The sequence below is a fragment of the Scyliorhinus canicula genome, chromosome 15, assembly GCF_902713615.1.
Source record: "Scyliorhinus canicula chromosome 15, sScyCan1.1, whole genome shotgun sequence".
NCBI lineage: Eukaryota > Metazoa > Chordata > Chondrichthyes > Carcharhiniformes > Scyliorhinidae > Scyliorhinus > Scyliorhinus canicula.
In genome coordinates this window covers 14,541,788-14,567,677 of record NC_052160.1, presented here as the reverse complement: position 1 = coordinate 14,567,677, position 25,890 = coordinate 14,541,788, and the positions used below count along the sequence as shown (strand labels likewise).

Genomic DNA, 25,890 nt, shown 5'->3' with positions numbered 1-25,890 from the left:
CTCACACGGGCGAAGACAAAATCCACTTCTAATTATTTTCTGCTTCCAGTTTTTGCTGACGAAAGGAGTGTCATGTCAGACAGTGATGGGTAGCAAGATTTCCCCCATCAAATCGTATGATTTGACAGACAGTAACAGGGATTTATCTGACTATAATATACAGCATCTATGATATTCCCCTGTAAATGCATCAGCCATCGAAACAACTGACAACTGCAGCATTCAACACAGAACCATGCTGACAGGTTTGCAATTCTGCCGCCTGACAGAGCATTATTTTTCAGCCAGCAGTGTTTCAGGGAAAGTGGGGATAACAAGACAATCAGGCAGAGATTGCCAACAGGGAGGAGAGAGGGACAAGCAACGCAAATAATTGCATCTCCCGAGCACAAGACAGATACCACTGTCACAGGTATTCACTAAATTATTGGGACTAGAGATAGACTTCTTGGTTTCCCAATGACTCTGCAAAGCTTAACAAAAGGAAGGCTTTCTAATTATAGCACTGACAGGATTCAAGAACCTGGACTGCGCCTTTCAATCAGAGGTTCACCATGGCAACCAAAATGCGTCATTTGTGGATAACCTGTATCACTGCCAAAACCGCCATGTCTCACAAAGCGGCTTGTCCCATCGCCCGCCATCTGTGAATTCTGCCAAACAGTCACGATTTCCCGAATCTTTACGAATGGTAACATTACTTGGTGATGCTGCGCTGGGGGAGACACAAGGGAGTTGTGGTTGGTGGGATGCCGATGCTAATTTGAAACTAGCTAAAGTAAATGCAGTTCTAACCACACCTTCTTCACAAATGGCAAGGGTCGTCTATAGAACATAGAACAGTACAGCACAGAACAGGCCTTTCGGCCCTCGATGTTGTGCCGAGCTTTGTCCGAAACCAAGATCAAGCTATCCCACACCCTGTCATTCTGGTGTGTTCCATGTGTCTATCCGATAACCGCTTGAAAGTTCCTAAAGTGTCCGACTCCACTATCACAGCAGGCAGTCCATTCCACACCCTAACCACTCTCTGAGTAAAGAACCTACCTCGGACATCCCTCCTATATCTCCAACCCCGAACCTTATAGTTATGCCCCCTTGTAACTACATCCACCCGAGGAAATAGTCTCTGAATGTCCACTCTATCTATCCCCCTCACCATCTTATAAACCTCCAGTAAGTTGCCTCTCACCCTCCTCTGCTCCAAAGAGAAAAGCCCTAGCTCCCTCAACCTTTCCTTATAAGACCTATCCTGCAAACCAGGCAGTATCCTGATAAATCTCCTTTTCACCCTTTCCAATGCTTCCACATCCTTCCTATAATGAGGTGACCAGAACTGCACATAATACTCCAAATGTGGTCTCACCAGTGTGCCCCATTTCCTTTAACATGGGCGGGATTCTCCAGTGCGCCAGCCGCATGTTCCTCGGCAGCGGCGTTCGCTGGCGGCGCGATGCTCTCTTCCCACTGTTTGTCAATGGGTGTACCCATCGAAGCCACCCCACGCTGCCCGGAAACCCACGGGCGGGAGTGCGCTGTCAGCGGGTAAAGAGAGTCCCAACGGTCATAGGATTCCAGTCCTTCTCTCCCAACTGGATTACCGTGCGGGGGAATTACAATTCCCCGTCTGTTCCCAACATCTCGGAACGTTGTGGAATGCCACTCCCACAGATTTTCCCTACTCATATTGGGAAACCACCAAAGAGCCTGCATCAACGCACAGCTGAGATTGCAGGTTTAATGTGTGATGGATGGCTTGTGCTAACTGACCTCCTAAAATGGCTGCAGCCATAATGCAAAGTACCACCGGAGTGGTAGTGAGAAGGTCACATCGTCTTTGCAGCAAAGTGTCATGTGCTTCTCGGGTTGCCAACTCTGGTTGGACACATTGAGGAAGACTTGATCACCTGACTTCCTGATTCCAAATGGCCCAAAGCCAGACCACTGCCTGACCTGTCCATCCTTGTGATACTCTACCCCCCCTTCAGTCAGAAAGCCGACTCTTGGCTACGCTACTGAGAAGATTCTTGACCGTCAAGCAACTTCTTTTCGAATCTCCAACATCGCTATAACTCTGTGAATGGGTCATACAGACTCGAAGCAAAGAGCACAATCTCCCGGCCACACTGCACCCGAAGAGCAGCGCCACTCTTTAGCCTATGCCCTCTCTTTCGATTACATCATTATTCTGTTGCAGGAAGAAGCTTTTTGCATTAATTTGTTTCAAGAAAGAAATTGCGAGTTTTAACGTTGGAGAAAGAGGTTGAAAAAGGAGTCGGCAATGGAGAGTTCGCCAGCCACGATCTCGCAGCTGCCAGACTTGTACCGTAGAAGAACATTTACCCTTTGAGCTTTGGGGAATAGAGAGAAAGATGAAGTGGCCTTCACTTTCATTCTCCCACCATTCAAATCTTTTGACCCTGGATCAAATCATTCAGTGTATTGTCGTTTAAGAAATTTGTAAAGCACTCAATGACAGCTGCCGATGTTTGTCTACATTTGCCTCAATGGCCTGAATAGGCAACCAGCAATTTGTCATTGCCCATGTGATTGGTATTATGTACTTACTTTGGATTGATTCAATTCAGTATCTGTGGTGTATCCATGAATCCAAACTGTCTTCTCATTCCAATTTGACCCAAATTAATAGCCCTGATGAATGGAGGAGATATCTCCAGGCGGGGCAGGGACACAATTAATTTAAGCCGTTCCTTGTTCCAGTATACTCGGTTCTAACTGATTGTTTGTTGTTAAACTTCATAGAATCCCTACAGTGAAGAAAGAGGCCATTCAGCCCATCGAGTCTGCGCTAACCCTACCTAGGCCCACAGTCACACCTCATTCCCGTAACCCCCCCTAACCTTTTGGACACTAAGGGGCAATTTAGTGTGGTGAATCCACCGAACCCGCACATCTTTGGACTGTGGGAGGAAACCGGAGCACCCGGAGGAAACCCACGCACACACGGGGAGAACGTGCAGACTCCACACACTCACCCAAGGTCGATACTTTTGTTTGGCCTCGGCAAGGAACGCCTGGCCGAATCCACACTTACCTCATTTCCTGCAGTGACAAGCTCAGCTCGTCAATGCAGGAAGTTTGGGGCGCCATTTGTAAATGCCCTCCCATTCTCTTGAGCCCCTCAGCCACCTACTGCAACCTCCAGACATGCCCAACTTTGCATGTAGGCAGTCCTGGAGTCCCCCCCTCACGCCACCTCTTCAGGGCAGGGCTGGGCACCCCCAATCCGATCCATGGCATGGGCAACCTGGCACCTGGGTACCTTGTCACTACCAGCCTGGCACCTTGCAGTGGTCCTGCTAGCACCATCTGGGTGCCTGGGTGGCGGTGTCAAGGTGCCCGGGTGGCACGAGTGCCAGTGTACCCCCCTGCCCAGAGCTCGACCATCGGAGGCCTCCTATGGCATGTGAGACCCCTTAGGTGCCGTTACGCCTTGTCTGTGTTTGTTTATTTTTTTAATTTAGAGTACCCAATTCATTTTTTTCCAATTAAGGGGCAATTTAGCGTGACCAATCCACCTACCCTGCACATCTTTGGGCTGTGGGGGTCAAACCTACGCACACCCGGGGAGAATGTGCAAACTCCACACGGACAGTGACCCAGAGCCAGGATCGAACCTGGGACCTCAGCGCCGTGAGACTGCAGTGCTAACCACTGCGCCACCGTGCTGCCCTGGGGGTCCGCGTTTGTTTGGACCGGCACTAAACAGCACCATGTCGGGGTATCCCAGGCACAGACATTCGTTTCCAGGCCTCAGGAGAATCAGGCACCGACATATTTAAATAAACCGAATGGCTCATTTAAATATGTTAATCTGGGCCCCGCCCAGCGAGGTGGTGATCCAGATCATGATATCTTGCGGCACGGTGGCGCAGTGCTTAGTGCCAAGATCCCAGGTTCAATTCCTGGCTTGGGTCACTGTCTGTCCGGAGTCTGCACATTCTCCCCGTGTCTGCGTGGGTTTCCTCCGGGTGCTCCGGTTTCCTCCCACAGTCCAAAGTGTGCAGGTTAGGTGGATTGGCCATGCTAAATTGCCCCTTAGTGCCCAAAGGTCAGGTTGGGTTACGGGGATGGGTGGAGGCGTGGGCTGAAGTAGGTTGCGCTTTCCAAGGGCTGGTGCGGACTCGATGGGCCGAGTGGCCTCCTTCTGCCCTGTAAATTCTGTGATTCCAGGATGGCGTGAGACGTTTGAAGCATCGCCAATCTCGCGAGAGGCCTTTCGCCAGAATTAACGGCCTCGCCGCGTCAGATGCGCGAGGCTGTTCGATCGTGCCCAAAGTGCATCTTGGATACGTTGTGATAACGTCCAGGCAGCATACACAGGTAGCTGCAAAATAATGAAGCGTGTCGCTTCACACTTCATTAACTGTTGCTCACCAATACTATTTTCACACCAAATATGTTAGCATCTGTTGGAAAGGTGATAAAACTAAGTTTTTGGGATGTTAATGATGGGTTTGTGAGTGGATTTGACACCAAATACCTTTCAACGCAGATGCTTCCACTGAAATTACTGTCAAGGTATTGAAACGAAAGCAAAATAATCTGCAAAATACTGTGGCCGCTGGAAACCGGAAACAAAAGCAGAAAGTGCTGGAAAAACTCAGCAGGTCTGGCAGCACCTGTGGAGAGAGAAGAGGAGTTAACGTTTCGAGTTTGTGTGGCTGGTAACGGTAACTCCTCTCCTCTCGCCACAGGTGCAGCCAGACCTGCTGGGTTTTTCTAGCACTTTCTGCTTTTGTTGCAAAATATGCTCCATGTACATATTAAACTGAAGGGCCATTGCGAGTTGTGACTGGGGGAGCAAGTCTCCTTTGGTACAAGCGACACAGTTGGCATCGGCTGTAATTATGGGGTAGTCATTTCTACATTCGCTTGCTCGGAGAAATATCTTTCCTTTTGATGGACAAAGAGCAATTACCAGAGCAACTACCCACTTCTCCTAAAAATATACCCAGAGACAATGAACATAAGCTCCATTGCTCGTTACACGTTAAGGAATCTCTTCGGTGGAGGTTACGATCTCAGCAAGGTAAGGTTTATTATTACTACAGATTCAAGCAGTTTTCGTTCAAAGTCTGAGACAATCACTCCTGCATCGGCTGGAGGATCGGTTGATCCAGAGATCAAAGTTATTTTACTCAATCCGGAGAACAGACCTCGCCCCAAAAAGGCATCGTTTACACCCCAGTAAAGCTCAGCTAACAATGATGGCGTCCATCTTTTCCTCATTCACTGTCACGTTTGTGCCAATGCAGGCGGCACGGCGGCGCATTGGTTGGCACTGCTGCCTCACGGCGCTGAGGACCCAGGTTCGATCCTGGCCCGTGTGGAATTTGAACATTCTCCCCGGGTGTGTGTGGGTCTCAGCCCCAGAAAGATGTGCAGGGTAGGTGGATTAGCCACGCTAAATTGCCCGATAATTGGAAAAGAATAAATTGGGTACTTAAAATTTATTTTTAATAACGTTTGTGCCAACGAGCACTGAACTAAGTCTACTGAATAGAGGGAACCAGCTGAAATCAATTTACTTACTGAAGGCAGAAATGGGGTGCCGGATTCTCTGGCCCGCCAGCCACGGTTTCCTCGGCAGCGCGCCCTGACCGGCAACGAGATTCTCCATTCCCGCAACTTGCCAATGGGATTTCCCATTGTGGTCACCCCACGCTGTCGGGAAACCCGCGGGCGTTGGTGCGTTGCTGCTGGCGCAACGGAGAATCCGGCCTGGGATATTTTTATTCCGTCAATATTATTTGGATTCAAACATAATCTTTACCTTTATTAGTGTCGCAAGTATGGGCAGCACGGTAGCATAGTGGATAGCACAAATGCTTCACAGCTCCAGGGTCCCAGGTTCGAATCCCGGCTTGGGTCACTGTCTGTGCGGAGTCTGCACATCCTCCCCGTGTGTGCGTGGGTTTCCTCCGGGTGCTCCGGTTTCCTCCCACAGTTCAAAGATGTGCAGGTTAGGTGGATCGGCCATGCTAAATTGCCCTTTGGGTCCAAATTGCCCTTAGTGTTGGGTGGGGTTACTGGGTTATGGGGATGGGGTGGAGGTAAGGGCTTGGGTAGGGTGCTCTTTCCAAGAGCCGGTGCAGACTCAATGGGCCGAATGGCCTCCTTCTACACTGTAAATTCTATGAAAGTAGGCTAACATTAACACTGCAATGAAGTTACTGTGAAAAGCCGCGAGTCGCCACACTCCGGCGCCTGTTCGGGTACACGGAGGGAGAATTCAGAATGTCCAATTCACCTAACAAGCACGTCTTTCGGGGCTTGTGGGAGGAAACTGGAACGTCCGGGGGAAACCCACGCAGACGCGGGAGGAAGTGCAGACTCCGCACAGACAGTGACCCAAGCTGAGATTCGAACCTGGGACCCTGGCGTTCTGAAGCAACAGTGCTCACCACATAACTCAGTATTGTCAGTAAGACTACTTAATGATGAATCACGTTAAAACCACTTTAATAATGTGTAATATATTTCTTGTTTGACATGAGTAGGAACGTCGGAACAGAAAGAGGCCACTCATTCGGACCCTCCATCCTACCCTGTCGCTCAATTTCCTGTTCTTTCATTTCACTTATCCACCTTGGATCCACATCGTTAACTTAATATCCTTGACAAACAAAAATCTATTAATCTCAGCTTTGCAATTTTCAATTGACCAGGCATCAATATCTTCTCGGCCGAAGAATTTTTGATTTCCAGCACACTTTTTGTGAAGAAGTGCTTCCTCTGAATAAGCTTTGCTACCAGAGGAAATAGTTTCTCCCTAACTACCCTGTCAAGTCCTTTAAACATGTTACTATAGCAGGGCCTCTGGTTGCAATGGTGGGGGAGAGTACCGGGCAGGGGAGCTGGTTGTTCCCTTGTTGAAGGGAGCTGTGTCTTTAGCAAGCTGAGGGGCAGAGCCAGATATCATGAGACAAGGGGCAAAGCAGCAAGAACATGTCCAGGAGTTGTGAGAGGCAGTATGGAAGGAGCCAGGGCCATGAATAGGCCAGCTTGACTCCCCTGAGGACGGCTAAAGATTCAGGAAGGGGAATTGGGGACCTAGTCAGGCCTACTGGCAGCATTCCTAAGTCTAGGAAACTTCATGGAGTGAGGATGGAGAGGGACTGCAGCCAGGAGCTGGAGCAGCAGTTCAAGACCGTTAAGCCACGGTGCTAAAGTGCCGTGGCTACGGGTAGGGCAGAGATCTGGAACGTTGTTCTTCATTATTCACGTTAAATAGTTCCTTGTTGTTAAGGTGCAGAATTCCCCGGTGGTTGTGATTCTCTGGTGCCGCCGATAGCGCGCCGCTGTCGGTGCGTTTCCCGGAGGCGTGGATTCAACGGGAAATCTCATTGACAAACGGCAAGAGCAGAGGACCCTGCCGCCAGCGAACAGCGCGCCAAATTCTCCGTCCTCGCTAGCAGCGTTTGTGGGGCAGACTCACAATGGAGATTCCCGGCCAAGCTGTCCCTTGAGCGTTTACACAGCTTCGATGTTGCTGGAAAGAGGAACCTCCGACCTCCTGCCGGGTCGAAGAATCGGCGCGGCACGAATCGCACCATGCCGCCTCGACACAATTCTCCGCAATGCGGAGAACCGGCACCATTGGCGCCGGCGTGGTCAGCGCTGCGCCGGTCGGGGTATGCGGTGACTGTCCGGCCCGGGCCGGCGCGCCGTTTCTCCCACCGTGATGGGCAGAGCGTCCGTCAAGAAAAGGCCGAGTCCCGCCGGCGCCATTCTAACATACTCTTGGCCGGTGGGACGTCAGGGTGAAGGGTCCAGGTGTGGCCTGTGGGGGGGGGGAGGGAGGGGGCGTCCGACCCCGGGGTGGGGGGGGGCCTCCGTAGTGGCCTGGCCTGCGATTGGGGCCCACCGATCGGCGGGCCGGCCTCTCTGCCCCCCGGCCTCCTTTCCTCCGCTCCAGCACCTGTAGCGCTGCGCCATTTGGCATCGGGGCTGCCGCGGGGAAGAAGGCCACTGCATGCGCATGCGTTAGTTGGCACCGGACCCCACGGCGCCGGGTTCACGCTGGGATCGGCAGCTGGGGCGGCAGAGGCCGCTCCAGTGCCATCCTAGCCCCCTGTGGGCCGCAAAATGGGGTCCCGGAATGGGCACCGACGTCAGAGTAAAACCCTCCGATTTATACTCTGGCGTCGGCACTTAGCCGCCCGTTGGGAGAATCCCGCCCCTTGTTTTTTCACGATTCTGCAGTCAGTTTGCTTAAACTGCACAATACTTTATAACGTAAAATCCCATCAAATCTGCCATCCTTATCTGGTCTGGCCTACATGTGACTCCAGATCCACAGCAATGTGGCTGACTCTTCAATTCCCTCGGCGATGGGCACTAAATGTCATATTCCATGGATGAATAAAAAAAAGATCGGAGAGGGAGGCGGTGAGCGAGAGGGTTGACGAGCAGGAAGGCTGGGCGTGTGAAGCATATGGGAATTTCTGGGAATAGGGACCAGGCATGAGGGAAATGGGAAGCAGGGAGAGGGGGGGGGGGGGTTGGCGGGGCGCAGTTTGCTTTTAGAACAGACTGAGCGTGCTCGGTAACCGCGATTAAATGAAAATGGCAGCGGCAGTCTTCAGGGAACATCCCTAATTTACCAAACATGCAAAACAAAAATTAGTCATTCGAACACATTTTAAACATGGACACCTGTACAGAGGATGGAACAGTCAAAACGTGGCTCTCAGGGAAAACTGAGGTACTTGCCAAATCCAGGGAAAGTCTAATCTCAACAATGTTACCTTTTCAAAGGAATTATTTTCCATTTCCTTTTTCTGAATTGTCCCTTTTTGAAAAGAAAATGGCTATACTTGTCGCACCAGCGTACCACATGGCCTTCCAAGGTAGCCAAAGGACTTCACATTAGCAGAACACCTCGGACACTTTACTGTGCTCCCGGCCAGTCAACAGCAGAAACATTTGCTTGCTGAATGTCAGCCGTATGAAACAAACAATGAGTCTTCCATTTATACCTCATCTTTGGCTCAAAATGGAGGTGTCAATGTGATCGACTCGCAATGCCAACATTCTCTCCCCGAGAGTGTGTAAATTTATGTTGCAATGAAGTGATGACAATGCTTTCCTTCAAGGAGATAAATAATGAATTCCCTTCAGGCATCTTCCTGCATGTTATTCACGAGCGAGAAGTGGATAATATTTCACTATTCATCCATGACGAGCAGACTATTTTTTTTTTCTCCAACAGTCCATTTGCTCTTCGCCTAGCATCCATCTTATTATGATCAAGATTTCTAAGCAGATGACTTGTTCTCAAGAGTCTGTTCATTGGTTCCGTATCCACCCGTGAATGACCTGTCCACTCCACTCCCTCCATGGAAAAACATCCAGATTTCCCCATGCGTAGTGCTATTGTCACTGAACCGGTAACCCTGAGGCCCAGGGTAATGATCCGGTGACCCAGGATCGAATCCCACCATGGAAGATGGCAGAGTTTCAACTCAGCAAAAGAAATCTGGGGCAAAAAGTCCAATGATGACCATGAAACCATTGCCGATTGTCATAAACACCCACCCGGTTCGCTAATGTCCCAATGGGGAAGGAAATCTGCCGTCCTTACCTGGTCTGGCCCACATGTGACTCCAGACTTGCTGCAATGAGCTTGACTCTCAACTCTGAAATGGCCTAGGAAGCCACTCAGTTGTATCAAACGGCTAAAAACCCTCAGAGGAATGAAACCGAACAGACCACCCGGCATCGACCTTGGCATCGGACATCATTGGTGCCATCAAGCAGCACTTGCTTAGCAATAACCTGCTTGGTTTGAGTTCTGCCAGGACCACTCAGTTCCTGACCTCTTTACAGCCTTGCTTCAAACATGGACAAAAGAGTTGAAGCGAAAAGGGTGAGATGAGAGCGACTGCCGTTGACATCAAGGTCACATTTGACTGAGGTGCATCAAGGAGCCTGAGCAAAACTGGAATCAAGGGAAAACTCTGTTCATTGGAGTCACACCTGGCACAAAGGGAGATGGTTGTGGTTATTGGAGATCAGTCACCTCAGCTTCAGGACATTACTGCAGGAGTTCCTCAGGGTAGTGTCCCAGGCCCAACCATCTTCAACTGCTGCATCAGCGACCTTCTTTCTATCATACGGTCAGTAGTGGGGATGTTTGCAGATGGCTGCAGAATGTTCAGCACCATTCACCATTTACTGAAGCAGTCCATGTCCAAATGCAGCAAGACCTGAACAATATCCAGGCTTGGGGCTGACATGTGGCAAGTTACATTTGTGCCGCACAAGTGTCAGGCAATGACTATTTCCAATAAGAGAGGATCTAACCATCACCCTTGACATTCAATGGCATTACCATCACTGAATCCCCCGGAATCAACATCCTTGGAGTTACCACTGACTAAAACCTTAACTGAACTAGCCAAATAAATACTGTTGCCACAAGAGGAGAAGCTAGGAATCCTGTAGGGAGTAATTCACCTCCTGACTCCCCAAAGTCTGCCCATCACCTACAAGGCAAAGTCAGGCGTATGATGGAATACTCTCCCCTTGCCTGGATGAGTGCAGCTCCAACAACACTCAATAAGCTCAACACCATCCAGGACAAAGCAGCCCACCTTGGCACCCCATCCACAAACATTCACTCCCTCCACCACTGACACACAGTAGCAGCCGTGTGTACCATCTACAAGATGCACTGCAGGAACTCACCAAGGTTCCTTGTGCAGCACCTTACGACTACTACCAGCTGGAAGGACAAGGGTGGCAGATACATGGAAACACTGCCACCTAGAGGTTAGTCTCAGAGTCACTCACCATCCTGACTTGGAAATATATCGCCGTTCCTTCAACGTTGCTGGGTCAAAATCCTGGAAATTCTTCCCTAACAGCACTATGGGTTTACCCACACCTCAGGCACTGCAGCGATTCAAGAACGCAGCTCACCACCCCCTTCTCAAGGGCAGTTAGGCATGGGCAATGAATGCTGGCCGAGCCAGTGACAGCACAACCTTTGCATAAATGAAAAAACTTTCATCCCCATCTATCTTCAAATAGCCTTTGTCCAGTTGCAAACTGCTTATGTCACAGGGCCTGTGCCTGTGATTATTGAGAACAGTCTTATTGAGCATCTTCTCTAATTTTAATCTTATGTTGACCAGGAATGAGCTGTAATCAAGAGGATATAAAAGTTGGGCAGAGATATTCTCAAAGCCCTCCTGAGGTCATCAGACATTCCCACTGACTCATGGGAGTCCTTATTTTGTACCTGACCAGAATGGAGAAGGCTTATTCACATAGGTACCAAACACATTGACAGACTTCATCAGGAACCTGCAGAGGCGAGGTCAAGGTGTTGAAGGGAGCTTACAAATCTCCAAACTACCCACCTGCCCAACCCTTCAAGCACCACCAGCCCCGTCTAATGCATCTGCAGGTCAGGATTAGACTCAGCAGCCATCTGAGGATCGATCGAACTGGAGTGGAAACAAATAACCTTCGATCCCGGGCGACTGCCCAAGTGAAATGGAGGAATGGGTGGCACAGTGGCACAGCGGTTAGCACTGCTGCCTCACGCCAGGGACCTGGATTCAACTCCAATCTTGGGTGACTGAGCGGAATTTGCACTTTCTTGCCGTGTCAGTGTGTGTTTCCTCCGGGTGCTCTGGTTTCCTCCCACAGCCCAAAGATGTGCATGTCAGGAAACCACAGTGCTAGCCACTTGTGCTACCAAGCAAAGAAGCCAGAGTAAAGGTTGGGAAATAGCTGATGTTTACTTGTTAGGGCCCAGCTAAAGCCATTAACGAAGATCATATTATCGATGGACTTCAGCAACGTTCAGTTGCTACACAGTCAACTCAATTCTCCATCAAATTGGGTGTTAGGCATTTAATGAAGAGAACTTTTTGAATTATCTTCAGTGCATCAGTAATGGAAGTGAGTCTCAAACAGGAGGTTGTTCCCTAGATCGTGCCTCAGAGGACTGTTGGTTTGTGCAAACATTGTGCAGGGTTTTCCCATGGGTTTCAGGGCCATCTGTCAGGAACAACTGACTGTCTGCCCTTGGCAGGAGCCAGGCTTGAGTTTACTGGAGCCGGCTCCTAGTTGGCCGTCTCCATGTTCACCATCCTATTAAGGGTGGCGAGCGGACTATCCGAACCAGGAGTAGGGGGCACTGCCGAGGCAGGTGAGTGACCTCATGGGACACCCCACAATGGAGGTGCCCCTGACGGCATAGGTCTAAACCATAAATTCAGACCCCTCTGAGCAGAAGGGAAATCCCTCTCGCAACAGTGTTTGGGCTAGGGTCCGGCCTTTGCTGCTGGCGGCCCCCTCATTATGGGATTGGCCATTCAGCTCCAATGGTCCACAACTTTCTACAGGGAGGCCACCATCATTCAGGAGCTAGTCACCTCACCCAGCAGCAGTGCTGCTTTACAATCGGCATTCTGCTGGGTGGCCTCTAAATTGCCCCTCGGGGGGCCTTTTATTATTTAAATCGGCTGATTACCTCCCTTGGCAGCAGAAATGTGAAGGGGAACAGGCCTGATGTATCTCCCTGCTATATTCCCAGCAACCCCACCTCCATATCTGCCAACTGGTGTGATGATATGCATAAAGCAGTTATGTACATAATATTACGCACAACCTCCAACCAGTATTAACACACCACGTGACTCTGGTTCTCAGAGTTGGGAGTAGATCGCACTCGGAGACGGACGTATTTTGCAGTCGCTCTTCAATAGTTAATTAATGTTGGTAGTTCATTATTCTATTTATCGCAGATATCTTAATCATATGGTTGTTAAATAATAAATTTGAATTAGATGTCCTGTAGTTTATCATTTACTTCAGCCAATCTACAGAACATGACAACTGGGGCTGGGAACCTCCTGTCCACAGGAACAAGAGTAGACCATTCAATCCCTCAAGCCTGTTCTGTCAATTTATTAGATTGTGGTCAATGTGTATCTTAGACATAGAAACATAGAAAATAGGAGGAGTAGGCCATTCGGCCCTTTGAGCCTGCTCTGCCATTTATGGCCGATCATCCAACCCAGTAGCCTGACCCCGCCATTCCCCACCCCCCCCCCCCCCCCCCCCCCCCTCCATTATCCTTTGACCCCTTTGAACGCAAATGCTATCTCTATCTCATGGAAAACATACAGGGCGGAATTCTCCGCAGGGGGCCGAATTCGCGAAGGCCGTCGTGAACTCGGCCGAGGTTCACGACAGCCTCGGAGCCCGCTCCCCGCACCTAATTTACCCCCACCCAGGGGGCTAGGAGCGGGCCTCCGTCTTTCTCGGCAGCGACCTTGTCACACCGAGAATGTGAAGTCATCCGCACATGCGCGGGTTGCCGGTTCCAACACGCGCATACGCGGATTACTTCATCGCGCATACGGCACGAACCCGCGCATGTGCGGTGGCCGTATTTCTCCTCAGCCACCCGGCAAGACATGGCGGCTTGATCTTGCCGGGCGGCGGAGGGCGTCCGGCTGTCCCCTCCGGAGCACAGTCGTGGTGCTCCCGTCCCAATCGGCCCCTAGATGCCCCAAACGGGCATCTGCCGCCCGTTTCACGAATGCAGCGACCAGGTGTGTTTGCCGCCGTCATGAAACGGGCGTGAAGGGTCGGCCGCTCGGCCCATCGGGCTTGGAGAAAAACGGCGAGCGGCTATTCTTCCGAGCGGGGGGGGGGGAGGAAGGAATCACGGGGGCGCCAGGGGGGCGTAACAAATGTCGGGGGTCCCTCCCCCAATTCTCCCAGGCCGCGTGGGGAGCGGAGAATCGCGCCCACAATGTTTTGGCCTCAACTGCTTTCTGTGATAATAAATTCCACAGGCTCACCACTCTCTGGGTGAAGAAATTTCTCCTCATCTCTGTCCTATACAGTCTACCCCAGTGTTCTTCAAAGTCGGGGGCGCGACCCGTTGGTGGGTCGCGGGCGGGTTTCGGGAGGGTCGCGGAGCCGTTGTCTGCGGCGCTACCGCATGCGCAAATCCCCGCGCAGCAGCCGGCTTTTCATAACGTCGGCTGCAAGCGGCCGCAAACACGTCCGCATTGCGCATGTGCGCTCGATGATTGGCGCGCATGCGCGTTCCGAAAACATGTTAAAAAATTCGGCCGCATTGCGCATGCGCGCCGGTAATCGGGCACGCATGTGCAGTTAAGCCGCTATTTTTTAAAACAGTTGCAGCTTTTTTTCCCCAAGTTCTGTAGTGGTTTTTATTCATTTATTCATTTATTTTATTCATTTTATTTTTATTTTTTAATTTATTTTTATTAATTTTACTTTTTTACAAGTTCAGGGGGGTTTTATTAATTTTTTTCATTTATTTTATCTCTTTACAAGTTCGGGGGGGGGAGTTTTATTAATTTTTTTCATTTATTTTATTTTTTTACAAGTTCGTGGTTTATTTGATAAAATTTTACAGGAAAGAAATTCAGAACTTTGGACAAATGGAGACTCCATACTTTCCGACACCGGAAGGCTTCACCTTCATCCAACAGGTTCCACTGGAAGAACGTGTACGAGGGCCAAAGGGACCCAAAACCATTTCCTCCAATTTTGTCAGCAGCAAACAAGGTCAGAGAAAATGGTGGGTCGCGCAGGTCGGCCGGCGTGGGTCGCGAAGGTCAGCCAGCGTGGGTCGCGAAGGTCGGCCGGGTTGGGTCCCGAAGGTTGGCCGGTTGGTAAAAATGGGTCCCCGGAAAAAAGGTTTGAAGAACACTGGTCTACCCCATATCCTCAGACCGTGACCCCTGGTTCTGGACATCCCCAACATTGGGAACATCCTTCCCGCATCCACCCTGTCTAAACTTTGTAGGTTTCTATGAGATTCCCCCTAATTAAATATAATCCTAACTGACTCAACGTCTCCTCGTCTCAGTCCTGCCACCTACATTTCTCTTGATAGTTTAACAGGTGAAGAATGAATAGCGCAAGTGGGAGGCTGAGAATCCTCAAAATAACTTTCACTGGAAAGAGAATAATTTAAAGCTTTGGAATGACATTTCTCCGCCAGTTTTCTGCATTGGCTTTAAAATTACTGGGGAGCTTTTTGTGACAATTGACATTGTGATAACTTTTTAAACTCAGTATTAGGTTCAAAAGCCAATTGAAAGCCAAGCTCCGACTATGTGCAGAATGGTTCTCTCTGTATTCATTCAAGTGAGTAGCTGTATCCGATCTCAGTAATAGAGTGCTTTGGGATTTCAGTGAACATTCAAGTTTATTCTGAATCAATTTCAAAGATTGTTCCGTCAAAATGGGGATAGTTCAGAGCTCTAATGTGCCAGCATTCCTGAAACAAGAGGATACATTCAAAAGACATGCACCAAATGAATTAATTCCTTCACGCTTCACTGGGTAAACACATGGTTGCCATAGCTGGTCTGGATCCAAGTATGATTAACAATTGACATAAATGAGAAGGACAAACCAAACAAAGTAAAAAGATTTAGAAAGTCCAGAGTGATGGATGGCATTTATTCTAAAGGTTTGAGAAATAAGACTAACTGTAGGCAGTGTGAGAAATTGCATGCTGGGAATATCAGACAGACAGACTGACAGGGTAGATAGGATAGATAGGATAGATTAGATAGATAGATTAGATTAGATAGAGTAGATCGATTAGATAGATCGATTAGGTAAATCAATTAGATTAGATAGATAGGTAGATAGATAGCTAGATAGAATAGGATAGACAGGTAGGATAGATAGATAGGTAGGATAGATAGATAGGTAGGATAGATAAATAGGGTAGATAGATAAGATTGATAGATAGGATAGGATAGATAGGATAGCTAGGTATTATAGATAAATAGGTTGGATAGATAGGATGGATAGGCTGGATCAATACATGTTAAAACAGTGGAATCAGTTACATATATGTAAAGCGGATTGACCTGCAGCATTAATATTTATGGTAAGCAGTCTATGATCAAAGTGTAGAGATGGGGCGTGATTCTCTGGTCACACCAGCACACCGCCCCCCCCCCCCCCCCCCCCCCCCCTCCCCCACAATGGGTTTCCGGGCGGTGTGGGGTGGGTTTCAATGGGAAATCCCATTGACAAACAGTGGGAGTAGGGAATCCCTTCTCCAGCGAGCTGGGCGGCCAAATTCTCCATCCTCGCTAGCTGCGTTAGCAGGGCTTACTCACAACGGAGAATCCCGGCCCACAGTCGCAGACCCTTACCGACCCAATGTCGTCATTAAGACACAAGATATCTGCAGTGCGTCCCGATGTTTTGTCACAAACGGAAGCCCAAAACAGGAGCAGGAGGGTAGCCCCCCTCCGGCCTGCTTCACCATTCAATAAAATCATAGCTGGCCCGATGGAGGCCTTTGCTCCACTTTCCTGCCTGCGCCCCACAATCCCCCCTGTCATTCAGAGTTCAAATTCCACCTTGCATGTATTCAATGACCCAGCCTCTATTGATTCTCCCACGAGGGGAATAATCCTCTCAGCATCTACAGTGTCAATGATCACAACACTTCACACTACCTCTTCACCAGAAACTTCTCCAAATGGCAATCAGAACGTGTGAAAAGTACAGACTTTTTTTTAAAGGAAATATTTTGCTGCTCAAAATTATTTCCCCAATGCAAGTTATTTATTGCTGTGACCTGCACCTTCAGCAACAGCCTTTGTTTGATTGAGAAAAGGAAGTTGACCTAATTAAGGAGATTTAGTAACTTTCTAGCTTGGTGAGCAATAAGACCAATGTGGTGTTGATTATAGAAGGTTTATCGCTGTCTTAAGGGGATCTCCTGCAATGTTGCTTTCACTCATAGTCTCAGAGAGTCTTAACCAGCTATTAATGGCAGGTCAGTGTCAAACAGAAATAGTTTTTTTTTTTTGCTAACTTCTTAATGGGATGTGGGCATTGCTGAGAAGGCCAACATTTATTGCTCAATTCTAAATGCCCTCGAGAAGGTGAGCTGCTGTTTTTTTCTGAATTGCAGCAGTACATCTACACTGCTATTCGGGAGCAGGATTATCACCCCGAGACAGGGAAGGGACAGCAGTATATTCCCAGTCAGGGGAATGTGTGTCTTGCAGGGAAACTGACAGGTAATGGTAGGGCTGAGGGTACTTTGAGACACTGGAGGGGGGAGTGGGAGGGAGGGGAAGAGAGGAATAGGTCAACTGAATCTGAAGAGCTGAACAAAATCAGCATTGCTGGGTGGGGAAAGGACATGTGCAGAATCGGGTAAGGGAGGAAATGTTTTCATCTGTGCAGAGGTTGGCCATTCGGCCCATCGAATCTGCACTGACCGTCCCAAAGAGCACACTACCGAGGCCCACTCTCCTGCCCTATCCACGTAACCCCACCTAACCTGCATGTCTTTAGACTGTGGGAAGAAACCGGAGCACCCGGAGGAAACCCATGCAGACACGGGGAGAACGTGCAGACTCCGCACAGAGTCACTCAAGACCGGAATCGACCCGGGACCCTGGCGCTGTGAGGCAGCAGTGCTATCCCCCGTGCCACTGTGCCGACCCTTGCTTTTTTTCCGTAAAACCAGCACCACACCCCCGTCAATGAGTTTCCGGGCAGTGTGGGGTGGGTTTCAATGGGAAATCCCGTTGACAAGCAGTGGGAGTAGGGAATCCCGTTGCCAGCGAGGCAGCAGTGCTAACCCCTGTGCCACCGTGCCGACCCTTGCTTTTTTTCCGTAAAACCACATGAACCGCCGTGGTTCAAGTCGAGCTCACCTTCTGAAGGGCATTTAGAGACGGGCATTAAATGTTGGCTTTGCCAACAATGCCCACATCCCATTAGCAAGCGTCAAGGCCAAACCGTCTTCTGTTTGGCACTGATTAATTGTGCAGCTGGTCTAAGCTCCCTGACACCATGAATGAAAACACTGACACATTGCAGGAGGCCCCGGCCCCTCCAGTAGTATTGCTGATGGCAACTATAAACCTCTCCTGTTAACACCATGCCAGCCTTGGTCTCAAGCTAGAAAGCCCATTGTGAGCTAAGTTGACGGTGGTGTAACAACAACAATCTCTCCCTCAATGCCAGCAAAACTAAAGAGCTGGTCATCGACTTCAGGAAGCAAAGTACTGTACACACCCCTGTCAGCATCAACGGGGCCAAGGTGGAGACGGTTAGCAGTTTCAAATTCCTAGCGGTGCACATCACCAAAAATCTGTCCTGGTCCACCCACGTCGACTCTATCACCAAGAAAGCACAACAGCGCCTATACTTCCTCAGAAAACTAAGGAAATTCGGCATGTCCACATTAACCCTTACCAACTTTTACAGATGCACCATAGAAAGCATCCTATCGGGCTGCATCACAGCCTGGTATGGCAACTGCTCGGCCCAGGACCGCAAGGAACTTCAGAGAGTCGTGAATACCGCCCAGTCCATCACACGAACCTGCCTCCCATCCATTGATTCCATCTACACCTCCCGCTGCCGGGGGAAAGCGGGCAGCATAATCAAGGATCCCTCCCACCCGGCTTACTCACTTTTCCAACTTCTTCCATCGGGCAGGAGATACAGAAGTCTGAGAACACGCACGAACAGACTCAAAAACAGCTTCTTCCCCACTGTCACCAGACTCCTAAATGACCTTCTTATTGTCTGACCTCATTAACACTACACCCTGTATGCTTCATCCAATGCCAATGCTTATGTAGTTACATTGTATATCTTGTGTTGCCCTATTTTGTATTCTCATATATTTTATTGTATTTTCTTGAATTTTGTTTAATTCCCTTTTCTTCCATGTACTGAATGATCTGTTGAGCTGCTTGCAGAAAAATACTTTTCACTGTACCTCGGTGCACGTGACAATAAACAAATCCAATCCAGTTGCTATGACAGGTTCTAGTTTCAAAAAACTGACTAATCATGCTGACCTCATGACAGCGTAGCGAGGATCAACCACACAGGAGCTATTGTACAATCAGACAAAGGTATCATAGAAGCACAAGGCACTAGAGACCATTCGGCGCATCACCCTTGAGCTAATAGCGCTGTGAAAGAGCTGATCAAATAGTCCCACTCGCCTTGCTCTTTCCCTGTTGCCCTGAAAAGTTTCCTATTCAAGTATTTATCCAACTCCCTTTTGAAAGGTACAACTGAACCTGCATCCACCACACACACTGCAATCCAATTCACAACAACCGCCTGTGTGAAATAAAGTGTCTCCTCATCCAACCTCTGGTTCTTTTGTCAATGACACCAAGTCCAATCATTATTTTACAATATTTAACCTCCTGGGTTACCAACCCTACCTCCCAATGCAAATATCTTTTCCTCATTTACTCTATCAAAATCCCTCATCACTGTCACACAATCTCCCTTCAACAATCTCTGTACTGAGGAGATAGGCTATGGGACACGTCAACATATTAAATGTCGACTGCTATCTCATCAAACAACAATAATAATAATAATCATCCAAATAATAATAATCAGTCCAAAGATGTGCGGGTTAGGTGGATTGGCCATGCTAAATTGCCCTTCGTGTCCAAAAAGGTTAGGTGGGGTTCCTGGGCTGCGGGGATAGGGTGGAGGTGTGGGCTTGGGTAGGGTGCTCTTTCCAAGGGCCAGTGCAGACTCGATGGGCCGAATGGCCTCCTTCAGCACTGTAAGTTCTATGCTTCTATGGTTATTCTTGTCACAAGTAGGCTTACATTAACACTGCAATGAAGTTACTGTGAAAAGCCCCTAGTCACCACATTCTGGTGCCTGTTCGGGTACACAGAGGGAGAATTCAGAATGTCCAATTCACCAAACAACACGTCTTTCGGGACTTGTGAGAGGAAACCGGATCATCCGAAGGAAACCCACGGCAGACACGGGGAGAACATGCAGACTCTGCACAGTCACCTGAGGTTGGAATTGAACCTGGGACCCTGAAGCTGTGAAGCAACAGTCGAACCATTGTGCAACTGTGCCTCTTCACAGTAGGACAGGACCTTCAGCAATACAGCACAGGAACGGGTCCTTTGGCCTCCCGAGCCTGTACCGGTCATGATACCACCCTTGGCCAAAGCCCTCAGCACTTCCTAGTGCCGAATCCCTCCATAGCCATCCAATCCATGTATTTATCGAGATGCCTTTTGAACGCCGTTAATGTATCTATTATCATGCTAAATTGTATAAGTCGACAGGGTGGCCACGTCCTGATTACAAAATGGACGCTTGCAGAGAATGAAGGGAAAACTGGACAATGCTGAGAAAGCAAGCAGGTGCAAGGTTTGTCTGTGGACTGGAGTTTGCAGCTGCCAGACAAGACCGATACTGCAAAGCCATTAGCATACTAATGAGCTATCTCCGGGGACAAAAGAGAAACATTTAAGCAAACGGTACCAAAGCAGACACTCCGGCGCCAGAAGAGACTAAAACAAAGCAGGCCAACGGTCACCTAGCGATCAGGGCAGATACCCCTTTATTGGAGGAAATCAATACCAATGATTAGGATATGGTCCAATTAATTGGGGCCAAGTTCAGGGCCCGCCCAAAAGCACACGAAGCCCCTTTGGGGTATAAGAGCAAGCCCCCAAGAGAGAATCGCTCTCTTGGCCTTGGCTCTCAGCGAGGAGAGGCCTGCCTAGTAGCTGCACCAGACAAATAAGTCCAAAGTCAACGCACGCTACGAGATAGGCGCTCCTAGCTACTATTCTATACAAGTTCGATGCCAGCAGCCTCAGAACCGGACAACGGCCATTGTTCCTCTGACTGAGTGGGCACCCGAAGCTAAGTATAGGCTTTAGTAGTAGTTATAGTTTAGTTGGTCGAGTTTGTGCATGAGTAATAATTGACTGTGTGTGTAAATAAATGAGTATTGATTTTGAACTTACTAACTGGTGTATCGAGTCTGTGATCAGTATTCGGTTTTGAAACTTGTGGCGGTATCAAAAAGATACCTGGCAACTCTTGAGCAAACATAATTAGAATTAAGGACGGCAACCATATTAACCGCCATAAACAGAGCCAATTAAGGAGAGAGCATAACGAGCAACACGTGACTAAACTTTTCTATCTTATTCAGGAGAGCAGTGGCGCCGAGTAAACTTTGCAAAGCCCATCTACAAATGTGGCAGTGGAAGGGTATAGGGTTTAAGTGGCATCCGACACATCCATTAATGCTACATGACTTATGTACTGAATAGAAAACATGAAAGTACTCACTGTGTATTCTGAGTGCACAGGATGGAAGAGAGACAGCGGCGAGGCGATGAGGGAAGAGAAAAAGAGAATAAATTATTAAAACAACCTCAAGTCTACATCACCTCTTAAAAGTTACCCAGAAGATAATCTCACCGAGCATGCCCAGGAAATAAGAACGTTTGAGCAAATAAAGTTTAAGTGAGTTCATCCTGTGCTTGGGGGACTTTGCAGTCTTGTATGAATCAAGAACAAAAAGCTGTTGCCCAGCAACCAGGTCCTTAGAAAGAACTGCATTGCATAATCCAGCGAGGATACAGGCCTACAATCGTTCTTCACACTCCAGTGTCAACTGTGGCATGAGTTACGGGGAAAACAAACATGTGACCCACATTAAAGGCTGCAAGTCAGATTTTGTGGCATTTAGCTCGCAAGTAATTCTAACAGTGTTCCACATGCGTTTCCCCTCAGTACAAAGGGATATACTTATTTTAATCATCAGTGCAATTAAAAATTGGTAAAAAAAAACCCAGCAGATTCCCTTTAAAAAACCCATTCCTCATCCACCCACCTCCACTTCCCACACTTTCAGCAATATTGCACAGGATGGGAGAAGATCCCACAAGGCAGCCAAGGCAAAAAGCAGCCAACCACTCCTCAGGGGACACTGTGGCTCATTAAAAAGCCACTGGATGTTTAGGACACTGCCTTGCCAGTTTAACACAGGAGGTCTTGGCCTTCGAAAATTTAAACGGGGCTTGTTTATTAATGCGCTAATCAATAACTACTGAAACGAGGATGTAGTCCGAATTGAAGGCTTTAATCAACAAGATGTTTCCCCAGCAGCTGGAGTACAGAAAAGGCCGGCTGCTGGGAAACACGGGCTCTTATACTCTGCCTCACTGGGCGGAGCTACCTTACACTCTGACCAATGAAATACAAACAATTGGACCAATGAGCAGCGAACCTTCTCCACCAATGGTGGCTCAGCACTCCCAGGTACCGTAGTACCTCTAGTCACACTACCACATTTATTCTCAGCTAGGTGGAATTCTGGGTGTGTGGGTCAATCCGAGGAACCGGAAACTGCGCCCTCGCCATTCACCATCTGGTTTCGGGAAGCAGCTGTTGGGAATCTGCAGCTCCCTCGGTGGAGGGAAATCGGAGCCAGTTGCGAGAGGGGCACAAGCAATTTGCAAAGAGATATTGACAGGTTAAGTAAGTGGGGAAAAAGGGTGGCAAATGAGTACAATGTGGGAAAATGTAGAGTTGTTCATTATGGAAGGGAGGACAAAAGGACAGAGTATTATTTAAATGGAGAAAAAACTGCAGAAAGCTGCAAACACAAAGGGGCTTGGAGGTACCTGTGCACGAAACACAGAAAGCTAGCACACAGGTGCAGCAGGTATTCAGGAAGGTTAATGGAATGTTGGCCCTTATTCCAAGGGGTTTGGAGTATAAGAGTCGGGAAGTCATTCTGCAACCCCCAGCTGCTGGTGAGTACCCGGTCTGGATTCACCATTCTGGAGGTTGTGCTCCGGCCAGTGGAGAATCCTGCCTGGTCTCCGCAAGCAGTGGAAGCGGCGCACCAGGCGCAAGTCGCTCTCCGTAACCATGCCAATATATGCGTGGGGAAGAGCTCGCCAGATTCCGTTGGAATCCCGGCATTGGGCCGGCATTTTCAGCCCCCCCCCCCCCCCCCCCCCCACCACCACTGCACACACGGCAGGTGACCTGACCCCACCAAACCCAGCTCCGGGACTTGAGCGCAAAAATCGAAGCTGACATATTTCAGTGCAATGCTGAAGTCATGCTGCATCATCCGAGCAGTCTCTGTCTTGACTAAAGTCACTCTCTCACCCGATACCAGCCTTTCTTTTTCTTTATTGTCCGTGGGTTTATTTGTGCAATCTAGCACCCCTGTTTGCCCAAGGAACCAAGACTGCCCCCCCAGTGCTCCATTGGTTGCAATGTTCTGGGGCATCTTCCTTGCGGAATACGACGCACCTCTCACCGAGAGTCGCACCTCATACCTAAAAGACAGCGATAAAGCAAAGAAACCCAACGGGCAAAGTGGGAGAAAACGCAAGGCACACATTAAAGGAGATATTGGTGTGCTGTTCAGAAGGGCAGAGGTTTGTGAATCCTGGGCATGTATGAAACACGGCTGTTCTCCCAGAGTACAGTTAGTCTAATTCCAACCTTGATAATGGTTTTAATTGGAAAACAATAGTTTGAAAGGCTTCTTACCTGTGATAGTGTAAGGATAGTAGTTCCAGGCCTTTTCTGTGATATAAAATATTCGAGGTACCACAGCCCTCGCCCAGCTGGGGAGCTTGCTGTGGGGAAAGGTGAAAATGGTCTCATTAATGACAGGATCCAACATTGAACATTGAACATACGGTGCAGAAGGAGGCCATTCGGCCCATCGAGTCTGCACCGACCCACTTAAGCCCTCACATCCACCCTATCCCTGTAACCCAATAACCCCTCCTGACCTTTTTGGTCACTATGGGCAATTTAGCATGGCCAATCCACCTAACCTACACATATTTGGACGGTGGGAGGAAACCCACGCAGACACGGGGAGAACGTGCAGACTCCGCGCAGACAGTGACCCAGCGGGGAATCGAACCTGGGAACCTGGCGCTGTGAAGCCACAGTGCTAACCACTATGCTACCGTGCTGCCCGGTAGTTGAAGTTGAAGGCATGGTATTGTACAGTAGCCTGGATCAGAGGCTGCACTTATAAACATTTGAAAAGGTAGGAATTGGCAACCATATGGATCCCAGACTAGATGCATTGCACCTTGCATTGTCAACCCCGGGCTGGATTCCCAACGGCACGCCATTCGCTGGCGGCAGGATTTTCTACTCCCCCCGTTTGTCAATGGGATTTCCCCAGAATGGGGGTGCTCTGGCGGCGGGTAAAGAGAATCCCAACAACCAGAGAATTCCGGCCTCCTGGTATTGTTCATCATCATGCAGCGTCATAGAACATAGGACATAGAACGTTACAGCACAGAACAGGCCCTTTGGTCCTCGATGTTGTGCCGAGCATTGTCCGAAACCAAGATCAAGCTATCCCACTGCCTGTCATTCTGGTGTGCTCCATGTGCCTATCCAATAACCACTTGAAAGTTCCTAAAGTGTCCAACTCCACTATCACAGCAGGCAGTCCATTCCACACCCTAACCACTCTCTGAGTAAAGAACCTACCTCGGACATCCCTTCTATATCTCCCACCCTGAATCTTATAGTTATGTCCCCTTGTAACAGCTACATCCACCCGAGGGAATAGTCTCTGAACGTCCACTCTATCTATCCCCCTCATCATCTTATAAACCTCTATTAAGTCGCCTCTCATCCTCCTCTGCTCCAAAGAGAAAAGCCCTAGCTCCCTCAACCTTTCCTCATAAGACCTATCCTGCAAACCAGGCAGCATCCTGGTAAATCTCCTTTGTACCCTTTCCAATGCTTCCACATCCTTCTTATAATAAGGTGACCAGAACTGCACATAATACTCCAAATGTGGTCTCACCAGGGTCATGTACAGTTGCAGCCTAACCTCACGGCTCTTAAACTCAGGCCCCCTGTTAATAAACGCTAACACACTATAGGCTTTCTTCACGGCTCTATCCACTTGAGTGGCAACCTTCAGAGATCTGCCAGCAGGCAGGCCCTCCACCTCGTCCTGGCCCACCTCCCGCCCCCAAATCCCCAGTAGATTTTGTCAGTGGTGGTTTGCAATACCCTGCCACTCTCATAGGCAGAGCGTAAGCATTTCTCAGTCAGAAAAGGACTGGAAACAGCACAGTTGGCATTATTCTTAACCAAATGTTAATCATGTAGCTAATTGGACTAACCACCCCCCCCCCTACTGAATATCATATCGTGACACAAATGAGGATCCTATAATGTGAACCTCTCCCGTACATCACTGCTGTCCAATATTGCAACCTGCAAAAGCTCCCACTCTTTAATATTTCAGATATATCAGAGCACGGTGCGGCGTCTATTATTTGGAGGGCAGTACGAACGGCACTTCGGAATCTGCCAAATGGTCTCATTGCACCTCATGAGGTAGCAGAGCTGAGAATCAGTCTGCCGGGGTCTGCAAAGTCCAGGCAGTTGAACCCAGCAATAATACAATGTTTCCCTTGGCTGGCTGGGGAGTCTAGAACATGGGGCCACAGTCTCACAATAAAGGAGTCAGCTACGTCGGACCCGGGTGAGGAGAAATTTGTTCACCCAATGGGTTGGGAATCATGGAATTCTCTAGCCCAGGGAACTCTGGGTGCTCAGTCATTGGGTACGTCCAAGACAGAGGTTGATTAGATTTTTGGATATTAAGGGAATTAAGGGAATATGGAAAGAATGCAGAAAGGTGGAGTTCAGCTTGAAGGTCAGTCTTGATCTTGTTGACTGGCAGACAAGGCTCGAAGGGCCAAAATGGCTTATTTGAGCTCTAATTTCTATGTTCTTATGTCCCCACATTGACGCAACAACAAAGACAAACAGATTGTTGCCAAGATGGAAGGCATTTGGATGTATCTAGGGTTTTGGTAGGTTGTTTTTTCAAACGTTGCAAAGCCAGTGCTGCTGATGCAGTTAGAATGATGTCCTTGCCAAAAACAATGCAAGCTGCGGTAATTCACCTTCCTTCAGGCAATGCTCTGTATTTGCAGTACTGTAATGTTTGTCACATTAAAGTTGCGGTTTCGCTCAAATAAAACGTCAAAAATT

At 48.9% G+C, this 25,890-nt stretch overlaps 1 protein-coding gene across 6 annotated transcripts in view; it reads right to left on the bottom strand.

The window, feature by feature from the left end:
• The window catches only part of LOC119978209 (cytoplasmic phosphatidylinositol transfer protein 1-like), a 206,723-nt gene that overhangs the window by 52,885 nt on the left and 127,948 nt on the right, over positions 1-25,890 (bottom strand). For all 6 annotated transcript variants that reach the window (XM_038819646.1, XM_038819650.1, XM_038819644.1 and 3 more), the window contains exons 4-5: positions 23,395-23,483; positions 21,169-21,176 (exon numbers count right to left, since the gene is read on the bottom strand). In XM_038819646.1, coding sequence (XP_038675574.1) covers positions 21,169-21,176; positions 23,395-23,483 — 97 coding nt within the window. The remainder of the gene's footprint in view (positions 1-21,168; positions 21,177-23,394; positions 23,484-25,890) is intronic.